This window comes from Phaseolus vulgaris, chromosome 8 (assembly GCF_000499845.2).
Source record: "Phaseolus vulgaris cultivar G19833 chromosome 8, P. vulgaris v2.0, whole genome shotgun sequence".
NCBI lineage: Eukaryota > Viridiplantae > Streptophyta > Magnoliopsida > Fabales > Fabaceae > Phaseolus > Phaseolus vulgaris.
In genome coordinates, this window is record NC_023752.2 from 57,744,036 (window position 1) to 57,754,606 (window position 10,571).

The window sequence follows — 10,571 nt, forward strand, 5'->3', positions numbered from 1 at the left end:
AAACTACATGGGAAAAATACAAGTATAATCATAGATTTTTTACTAATGCTTCTTTGTAAAAAAAATCAGAGGAAAAGGATGGGAAAAAGAAGTAAAAATTAAACGAAATTTATCCAAATTAAGAAAAAGGTGATACACAGTAGATGATGCACTTTGGCAAGGTTGGGTTTTTCCCTTTTGTGGTGTGCCATTTATTGTCTTCTCCGATTTCACCATTCACTTCAACTTTCCCGCCGCCATCTACCCTTCCCTTCGTGATCCTCTCTCAGGTTATCTCTTCTCCTCTATTCCTCCATTTTTCTTTTCATTTTTTTTTTTGTTTTTATATTTTGAATTCTTTGCGCCCCTGTTCAATCGAAGTTTTAGGTTGTCCTTTTAGTTCATTCTCTTTTAAAAATCAATTTTTTAGGTCATATGTACTTTTGGAGGTTGGATTTGTTGGCAGATCTAGGGCTCCGCACTCGTTAAAATTAGTTTCTATGTCTGTTGTTTGATCCGAGTTCCTCTATCACCTTGAATTCCAATCTACATCTTAAAATCACTTGGTCCTGCCAATTGTTCAATGTTTTTGAATGGGTACTTTGGCTACAGTTATTGAAACCCAAATAAAAAAAAGGGGGTAAAATAGAGTCGGAAAAGATAACTACCATTGAAGTGTTCGTATTCTATACTACGAATTAATTGGAAATTTCTCGATTGAGAATGAGAGTTATTTGTAAAATTTAGAATTTTCTAGCCTTCAGCTCAGGGAAAATTGTCAACCCTGTACTAAGTGTGTCAGTTTTTTGACAATGAAAGCATTCCATTGTGTATTCTCCACATATATTTCAACAAAAAGTATTATCTACCAAATCAGATTCAGAGATACTGTGCTGCATTTTGATTTAATGGTTACGATTACTTTTCCTTGAGCCCTTATTTTGACTGGGATGGTTTACCAAATATGAGGCAATCTGAAGATTAGGAATTGGTTTATATAGCACACTTACTAAGTGCTGCTAGCTGTTTCATAATGCTTATGGTTAATGATTCCTTTTTCTCCAAAAATTATCAGCTGCATTAATGGTCATTGACCTTTTTGAGGTAATAGAGTGTAAATGTAGGGAACTGCTGATTTCGTAGCAGCCGATGCATAATTTCATACTATGTTTCTGGCTGTTATCTGCCTCGGTCAATACTTTAGAATGAATTTGACCCTTATTCTCACTTGCCAGTGCATAGTTTTTCAGTGATTTGTCAGGCATTGAGTAGTCTTTGTATATATGATCATATCTTCCATTTCTCTGTAATTCATTAGTCATGTTTTTTAATTTAGATGAATGCTAGGAATTCCCAACGTTTATTTATTATGAGTTCAGTTTTGATAGATGTTAGTGTTAATTTTTACATTGTCAACCTATTAAAAATCACCCTAATTATGATTTTTAAAAGTAATGTTCTGACATTTCTCTTTAATTTGAAGAATATTAAGGATGCAGTATTTGATTTGATGAATTAAAATTAAGCTTCCCTTTATTATAGAATTTTTCTAGATTGAGACAGACAGTTCATTTTCAGGGGATTGAGGGGCAACACCGATCTTTTTTTATTTGTCGTAATCATTTGTTATACTCCACTTCTGTTTATAGGTGAACAACATAGAAAGAGTAGTGCAAATGACTTGGAATTTTTTGTAAGCTGTGTTGGTTTTCTTTACATTGCAGGTAAATGGGTTTGTGGACATTACTTGAGGGGTTCCTGCTTCTTGCAAATGCACTAGCAATACTAAATGAGGACCGCTTTCTTGCACCTAGAGGATGGGGCTTATCAGATTTTTCAGCTGGCCAGACAAAATCTTTCAAAGGCCAGGTTTTAGGTCTTATTTATGCAACACAGTACCTAAGATTTCCTCTTATACTTCTGAACTCTATCTGCATTATCGTGAAGTTAGTTTCTGGATGATGCTAGCAAGGTGAGATGTCAATACATATGTCTGGTTTAAACATGCATCTCATGTATGACGTTTTTATTGCTATTAGATGCTATATTTAATTACAACAAATATCTGTAGTTTGTGAGAGAGCCTTGAGCTTTTCTTAAATCTTATGTTTTATTAATAAATAATTGACATAAAAGAGAATTATATGTTGACATTTCAGCCAAGCTGCATTTTTCTAAAAGTGATGTTTGAAGCATTCTGACGGATATTGTAGTACAACGCATCCACACAATATATATGTACTGAATCTAGTTATAGATTGTGAGCTCAGTTTACTAATTGTGAGCTTAGTTTAATGCGGCCTTTTTAACTTATGGAATTTTCATCAGGAATTTTCATCAGACCAAACCAAAACGGATAGTTTTAAACTTACCTCGGTTAATTTTTTAAGTCAATAATTTAAATTGCATGTTTGATTCGATTTATTTTGGAAAATTAATTGCTTATTATGTTAGTTTCAGGAATGTTTTTAGAAAAAAAAATATTTTTTTATCTAAAAAAATTAATTTTATACCAAACATGCATAGTCAGTGTGGTGAGCAAACATTTTCCTTAACATCTAGCTAAGCATTTTTGTCTCCTATGTCCTTTCTCTTATGAAGAAGACTTGGGGTATCTTGAATCATCTAACAGGGTTTCTGTTTCTTAATGATGGCAGGTTCAGGAGTTAACATCAGATTATTTGAAAATGTTCTTAGATCGGAAAATTGGAAATTGGTTATCTACCCAAAAGAATGTCAAAATTCTATTGTAGAAATATACATTAAAAGTGTCTTTTTTAGGATATTTGTTGCCGTAAAATCCAATTTGCCGTAGTGACATAACGAATCAGAAAATGAGTTCATCGTGGTTTTGATATTGGGCGGGTGTTGTATTCATTTTTTAAGAATTGGTTACTCTCTGCAAATCTTCATTGTATAAATTCAGATTGTTTTTAACTGCTTCTTGCTTGATAGGTGATATGTGTTCGAATATGTGATTCTCAACTTGATGGCTTCTATTAATGTTTGTTAATTATTAAATCAGAAGTCTGTTTGCTACCACAATAGTTAAGTGGAAGTTCAAGTTATATTGAACAAAAGGCAAATTTTAGGTTACTGGTCAACTAAGCAAAAGTAAACAAATGTTGTTGATAAATAAATAAATATAATACTTAATTTATAAGTTATTTAAGTACTATTTGTTTGAAGTGATTGAAAGTATTTAAATAGTATAAACTCTAAATTATCGAGAAAGACTTTGTTGAAAAGAAAGCTACGATTTAGTGATTTCTATATCTTCAAAGAAATTGAATTAGTTTTAACCTTAGTTTGGGAAGTAGTTTTGGTTCACATTGAAAGAAAAAAGATAATAAAATTATCTAATAAATTTAACTTGTACTGCTAGTTAATAAGATTTTTTACAACAACTCAATTTGTTTAAATTTAAAATAAGTATATTTGAAATAAATGCTCTTTAAAGTACTTATTTAAGAAATAAATAGGATTTGCTTCTTAAATAAGACAAATATTATTATTTTTTAAGTAAATATACTAGATAAATACATAAAAAAAAAGCCCATACTTTGTTATAAATTAGTATTTTTTAGCAGTAAATTATAAAGATGATAACATAAATAAAGGATTGTCATATTTTATAGAAGACAGTAAATGAGTCGTGATATTTGACACTAGATAAAATACATTCATTCCACATCACTAAAAAGATAAAACATTCATTTAGTTTTTAGTATAAAATCATAATATATATTATTATATTATTAAAGTTGACTGTCAAGTGAGAGTATTTTTTTTAGGAGTGTGAAAGTAATTTTTTTATGGTAAAAATATGTTTTAGACATGAATTTGACTTTGAGAATGTTAATCTATAAATAAAGTCGAACTAAATTTTTTCTTACACGACCAAAGAACCCTTTGCATATCATTGAGATACGCCAAGTGGTTATTTTTAACGAAAGCATATTTGAAGCATAACCCACTATCTAAAGAATTACTAAAAGAATATAGTGCATTTAATCATAAATCTGCAAAAGCATGGTACGTTTTGGAGTCTAAAGCAATAAGTCGCAGGGCTGCAATAGTTGCCGCAGCAGACATGATGGCAAAGAAACAAATATTGATCCAATGCCAGAGCTTTTGGATGGACGTTAGTTTGTTCTTATGAGCCATCAGGTACATATGGTTTGCAAGGATAAATGTAAGGGGAAATGTGCTGATTGCTCCAGTGAGGCTCATGAAATCTCCAAGAAATGGCAACAAAGCTGATACAAACGTATTTATAGTGAGGTAGCCACCTCTCACCAAGATTCGAAATGACAAGTTCTTAAAAGCCAGGGCACTCCCTTTGATCCCATGCTTGGTATCCAAATACTCATACATTGGACTCGCAAATATCTACCAAAAACAGAAGAGGGGTTATAGGCCAGCGATACAATTTAAACAAAATATTTAGTGGCATACGAATTGCAGTTTAGAAGTTACTACATGCAATGCAATGACTGATTGAAGAAAGGCTGCAATATTGGCCATGGCCTTAGCCCAGACTGGACCATTTACACCACCCATCAAATAGGTTGGTGTTGAAGATCCGTAAGCCCAGTATCCTGCAAAGGTTACCATATATAACGGCAGAACTCCAACTGTAAACTGAAAGTACAGAGATTTCATCATGTTCTTCACAACTGGCTGCCTGATGGTTGCCTGTGAGGGTTACAACCAAATAAAACTCAGTTTCAAGAGGTTTACTAATCCACACAACTCAACAAATCAATAGCTACAAGCTTGCATATTACCTGTATCTCAGGCAGCATTCCCGTGTTATATGCAAACACAAGATTAGCAGATGCCCCAATTGTTGTGAATATTTTACTAGTTGATGTCCCCGGAATACTATAATCACGAGGCGGTGATTTTACACCTATTGATGCAAGGGGGTGAGGTCAGTATGCAAATTAACACCGAGTTCATCAAAATAAAAAATATAACTTAAAAAAAACTAAGCATAGAGAAAAAGGATTGTTCTGAGGTAAAACAATGTGATTCTCAATTGTTGTAAAGTCACCCATGAGGAAAACTCAGGAGAATGCTTTAGCCTAATTGAAAGCTTGAAAAGTAGGTGGAAGAGAAATGGGATGAAAAAGATGCTGATCATCATTTTATGGTGAATGTTCTGTAACATGATTCGAACTTCGAACTATATTCTAGTATATAAATGAAAGAGTAGGTCTGTATATTGTTTAAGATTAAATTAAGATTAAATTGATGTCCATTTGCTAGTTCTCAAAGAATTCTTTTTTACTGCAATTGGTTGGTTCAAATGGTATGTACTTGTTTTCCCTTAAGGAAGGTCGTAGGTTTGAATCTTGGGTAAGGAAAAAAAGGTCCCCACTAAGAGAGTTAACCCCACCATGCCGTAGATGTTTGCAGCTTGAACATGATGAATACCGAGTATGTAGAGGTACCTGTAATCTAGACAAAAAAAAAAAATACCTTTTTGACTTGCATTGAGACACATCAAGTGGTGAATAAATAAAGATAAATCAACAATGAGGGTTGCAAATTCCTCAAAAAGTTTCACCAACATATAACATAATACAAGACATAAGCTGAAATACTACATAAAAGAATGGCACTTTAGATCTATCTATGTCCTTTATCATTAAAACAATTGACTGCCCACAAAATAGCAGCAGCAGGCCAGAATCACAAATGAGGGACGTTATATTCACTGATAAGCATAAAAAGAGAATTAAAAGAAGAAACAAGCAAAGATAATGAGATTATGGATGACAGGATAATGAAACTCCACGAATTAACTCAAGATTTAAACAGGAACTTAAGATGTTGTATGCTAGAACACTAGTTATCTCTGCTTCAAATAACACAGTTAATTATCATTCATAGAACGAATTTTAATGAAAATGTTTAGACGGCATTCAACATGTTTGTGGAAATCTTTAAATTCAGAGGAGAAAACAATAGTATCAACAAGGGCAATTGATTTAAAGAAGTAGCGGTGTAGCATCAAGATCTAGTCATTGTATGATAAAAGAACACAGGCGCATACAGACAAGTAACAGAATGAGAGATTACCATCTTTAACCGACAGTAGAAATGCTATAACAATATACACTAGGCTCAAGACTGTTGAAAATCCCAGCCAAATTCCAAGAGCCGATAAATGGGGAATACAAATGGCAAACATTGCACAAACCAATCCAGCTATGGCAATGAAATGAGGAAGCTTCATCCCATCGTCATTCCTAAATAGAACATAAGCAGCCTGCACAATAGTGAACAAACAAGATCCAGAAATATTCTAAAAAGGTACTAAAAGATTCCTGCATGACTTTTTCTGATCCAGAAACATAATAATGCAGTCAATATTACGAGAAGAATAGACAAAAAAAATGAAGCAGTTCAAGTATCATTACATAAAACTTTATGAAGGCTTCTTGAGAAACGCGAAAATGAAAACACTAATGAACAGTTTATATAAAGATTTCAAAAGCCCGTAACACTCTGCATTAAAAAAATGACTGAAAAGAAGAAAAAATTAAGATTGCATCAATAATAAACTTGGAGGAGAGATGACAAGAAAAATTTCAAATAAAATTGATTTGAAGTGATGTGATTTACATTAAATGTTTTTATTTGCTATTATCAAAGCTACCAATAAAATTTGGTGTCTGTTTAAATAAACTTCTCTGTTAAAAAAATTATGAAAAAAAAACTAAGTTTCTCCAAGTTCATTCTAGTATAAACTTTTCTAGCAAATAAAAAAATTACAGAAAGATACTTCAATTCGATTATTTGTTCCTGAGAATCAATTCCTCAACTTAGAATTAAACACGTAAAAATGACCTAAAATCAAGCAAAGCGGTGTCACAACATGGTTAAGTGTTGCCCCATTTACCTTCAAAGCCGAACCAGCCAAAATGATGTAGCCAACATTTATCATGAAAAGATTGACATACTGCAGAGTCCATGTGAGGGAATAAGCTTTTCTTCCTGCAAAAAGAAAACGAGTGAGAGATGATAACTAAAAGCATAAGCATATATGCTTATTTACTTTTACATACACAACAAGAGCAAAAGCAGCTAGTAGTCAATTATGGATTGTGTTAAGCTATTTATTTATTCAGAAGCAAATGTATAGAAAGTACCATATATAAATCCAGCAAGATCTCTGTATCGAATATGCCTTGTTCCTCCAAATTCATGAAGCCTAGCAATAAGAGCATTCGCGTAGAGCGAAATCGCAGTGGCGAATATCAAACCAATAACACCCCATGCCCAACCCAGGGGTACCATGATGGTCCCAGAATATCCAAGCACATACGCGCTGTTGATGCCCGTCGTGAGCACAAAACCCACCTGAAACCATGAATCTGCAAATACTCCCCAATTCATTCATTCTCGTAAATTCCCAATTCAGTAGCAGTGTATAGAGTGTAGCCAAGAAAAAGGAACGCACCGGTGCTAATTTGATGTGCGGTGTCGGGGATTTCAACATCCGCGAGGTTTTCAACATCTGCAATCAGCGTGACGCCCAGCTGCCCCTCCGCCGCCGCCGACGCCGCCGCAGAGTTCTTCACCGCCAGCGTGAATGAATTTCTTTTCAATTTATAAATAAATAAATAAATAAATCTTAATCAAAATCTTCCTTATAATTGTAACTGCCGCTGAATTTATCTGTAACAACACACAACACAACACAAGATTGCGTTGCGGTGGGTTGGATGAGGTAGAGACCACAGGGAAGGGACCAATAATTTCCTATGTTGTCAAGTGTGTGTTTGTGTCTGTATGGTTGCTCTGCCACTTCCTCTGATGCTAAGGTTGTTGTTCAGTAGTAGACTTTGGTGGGTTCCGCAACTGTATTTTCGCCTCAATCGTAGATCGCTTTGAAATTTTAAACTATCATTTTTTCCTCCTGAATCTATGTACTCTCACTCTCTGCTTTTTTTTTTCTATTTTGCTTATATCATACAACATATTTCTGTATTTATACACACATATTTTTCTTCTTCTTACAAAATCTAATTAGGTCAACTGCAAAAGAACCTTTCAAATTCTCATTTTTTGCTTAACTTTTTTGAAGTTAATTTAGTTATATTGAATATTAAAATTTAGTTACGTAACCCAAAAACCCGCACAACGAAGAGTGGTTCAAAGAGACGAAAAAGAAAGCACAGAAGATATGGGGAAGGCTTTTTAAAATAAAAGTCCCATTTTTATAAGATATTCTAAATTTTAACAAAAATTCACTAATTTTTTAGCCTTTTAAAGTCATTTGATGTAGCAACTTTATCACAATACTGCATTGGTGCTAGCGGTTGGAGTATGATGATGAAATTGTTTTGATGCACCATGTGAACTGATGTTGTTGTTACTGTATTGGAATGAGTGATATCTTTAGCTTGGTGCCATGAATTTTTTATTTGGTATAGTTGAATGGTGCTTTTTCTTTGCCTGTAGCTTGGTTTGGTGATGACAGTGATCACAGATGAAGATGGTGTGTAGGTATGTGTGCATGATTGAAGGCATTTTGTGTTAGGGTAGCATGGGTGAGGATGGTGAAAATTGCTCAATAATTGTTGGTAGTTGAGTGAAGGAAGTGCTAACTGGTTGGTGTATGTTTCTATTGTCCTCTTTCATGTCATACTGTTGTATCAGGCTTTGTGATATGTTTGGTTAGCTCTGTTGATTATGGCATTGGCTTATCCATTCTGCTTTTGCTGTTGAACTTCTACAGAAATTTGCTGCTCTATTTCTATTCTTGCTGTCTCTGCTTTATCTGACTTAGACAGAGACTAATACTGAGTAGTTTGTTGAACAAATGTTTTCATAAATACTTTAATTTAAATAAACATTTTTATAAGTTTAATTGCGTTACAAATTGTGTTTTGAGTAAATAAACATTACTTTAAACTGAGAAGAAATAGTGAGAAATATTGTGGGTTCAAAATAGTGAGTTCCTCTTTTTCTTCTTATTATAATAAGAAAAAAGCATTGTAATCTCGATGCAGCGATTAGAAGATATTATTCTTTGGAAGTAGTAAAGGTGATGCATGGCTATCGTTTGATTGGATTCGATGATATGTATTTATTCAACATTAATTATAACAAATAATTCAAGATAAAAAATTAATTTAATTATTAAAAAGCATTTCAACAAAAAAACCAAAGACTGAGAATTTAATATTAACGACAACCACACGTAACAACATAAAAATATCTTCCCAACACAAATAGGAACAAAACAGAATATATCACACATTTTTTAAGATTGAAAAATGTGGGAAGCACAAAGTATTTGGTAAAATGGGAAATGATTTAGCGAAAGAAATGTGTGGTAATGGAGAAACTATTATCTTTCTGATTTATTATTAGCCTTTTTATTTCTTTATTATAAAATATTGGCAGATTTTTCACTAAAGAAGAAGCAATGATGAAAAAGAATCTATATTTTAATTTTTGAAGTGGCTGATGTCATTAAGGTGCTACCCTTTATACTGTGACTTAGCTTTTAGGGTCTTGTCTTTCCCTTTTGTTTCAACTAATAATGAGACATCAATTAATTAAAATAAGAGGCAAACCAAAATTATTAATTAGACAAATTTGATGACCAGGCCCATGCATCATTTACATATATTCAATATGTTTGTATCAATAATAAATTTTCAATTCTTTTAATTAAAAGCATTAATTAATCATAGAATACTTAAAAAATATTCACATAACTAAAGACAGTGTGTATTCAATCTTGTCTTGTTACAGTGCAACAGGCCTAAAAAGTATCATAGAAACATTTTATCACAAGTAATCCATTTGAGTAATTTATTATTGGAGAAAGAAAACTTAATCCTTCAAAACATTGTTTTTTTAAAGACTCTATGAATTTTATTATATGTTAATCGATAATTCAATTTATTATTTTTGGAAATAAATACCTTAAATACTAATTTTTATTTCAATCAACCAATAAATTTATCTTTTTCACATAAAATTATTTTTAATCATATCTTGATAATCCTTAAATTATAAACGTTTTCCATTAATAATATCTTTTGTAAAATAGGGATAAAATAAAACTGTTAATATAGAAGACATACCAACCATTTATATTTATTTTATATCTCAAAAAATCATTATTTATATTTCTAAAAATCACTTTTTCAAATATTAAAACATAATCAAAATTTAGAATTAAAATTAAATTGACCTTTTTATCATTTTCTTTTTCCTATATCATAATCCTTGAAAAGTGATTGAATTTGTCAAAAAGCTAAAATGATGTATATATTGTTTATCATCTTGTTGGAAATCCCACATTTATTAGAGATTAGAGTCTTTCATAGCATATAATGGGTGCAAATCTAATCTCATTGAACCGATTTTATAGAGTTGAGTTAAACTTAAAATTCACTTTGTAATAATCTGCTTCAAATTTTCAAATTTTCAAATTTTCAAATTTTCATAGCAGAAGTGACTGAAAATATTTTATAGAAAGGACTATAAATAAGAAGCAAACCGTGTTAATGGAAGAAATGCACTACCACAACATTGAGATGCATTTATTGCATCTGTCT

The 10,571-nt window shown here is 32.1% G+C and overlaps 2 protein-coding genes across 2 annotated transcripts; one reads left to right on the forward strand and one right to left on the reverse strand.

Moving 5' to 3' along the window:
- The first annotated feature begins 129 nt into the window (after positions 1 to 129).
- LOC137825976 (uncharacterized) lies at positions 130 to 2,916 on the forward strand. Its single transcript, XM_068631800.1, has 3 exons — positions 130 to 269; positions 1,704 to 1,951; positions 2,637 to 2,916. Exon 2 carries the CDS (start codon positions 1,708 to 1,710, stop codon positions 1,939 to 1,941), a length of 234 nt encoding a protein of 77 aa, XP_068487901.1. The 5' UTR covers positions 130 to 269; positions 1,704 to 1,707; the 3' UTR covers positions 1,942 to 1,951; positions 2,637 to 2,916.
- Positions 2,917 to 3,967: 1,051 nt separating this feature from the next.
- On the reverse strand, positions 3,968 to 8,539 carry LOC137823770 (proline transporter 1-like). The gene is made up of 7 exons (XM_068629033.1): positions 7,454 to 8,539; positions 7,143 to 7,367; positions 6,893 to 6,987; positions 6,070 to 6,259; positions 4,770 to 4,894; positions 4,462 to 4,677; positions 3,968 to 4,371 (listed from the first exon to the last, which is right to left on the reverse strand). The coding sequence occupies exons 2-7, from the start codon at positions 7,288 to 7,290 to the stop codon at positions 3,994 to 3,996; spliced, it is 1,152 nt and encodes a 383-aa protein (XP_068485134.1). The 5' UTR covers positions 7,291 to 7,367; positions 7,454 to 8,539; the 3' UTR covers positions 3,968 to 3,993.
- Positions 8,540 to 10,571: the final 2,032 nt, after the last annotated feature.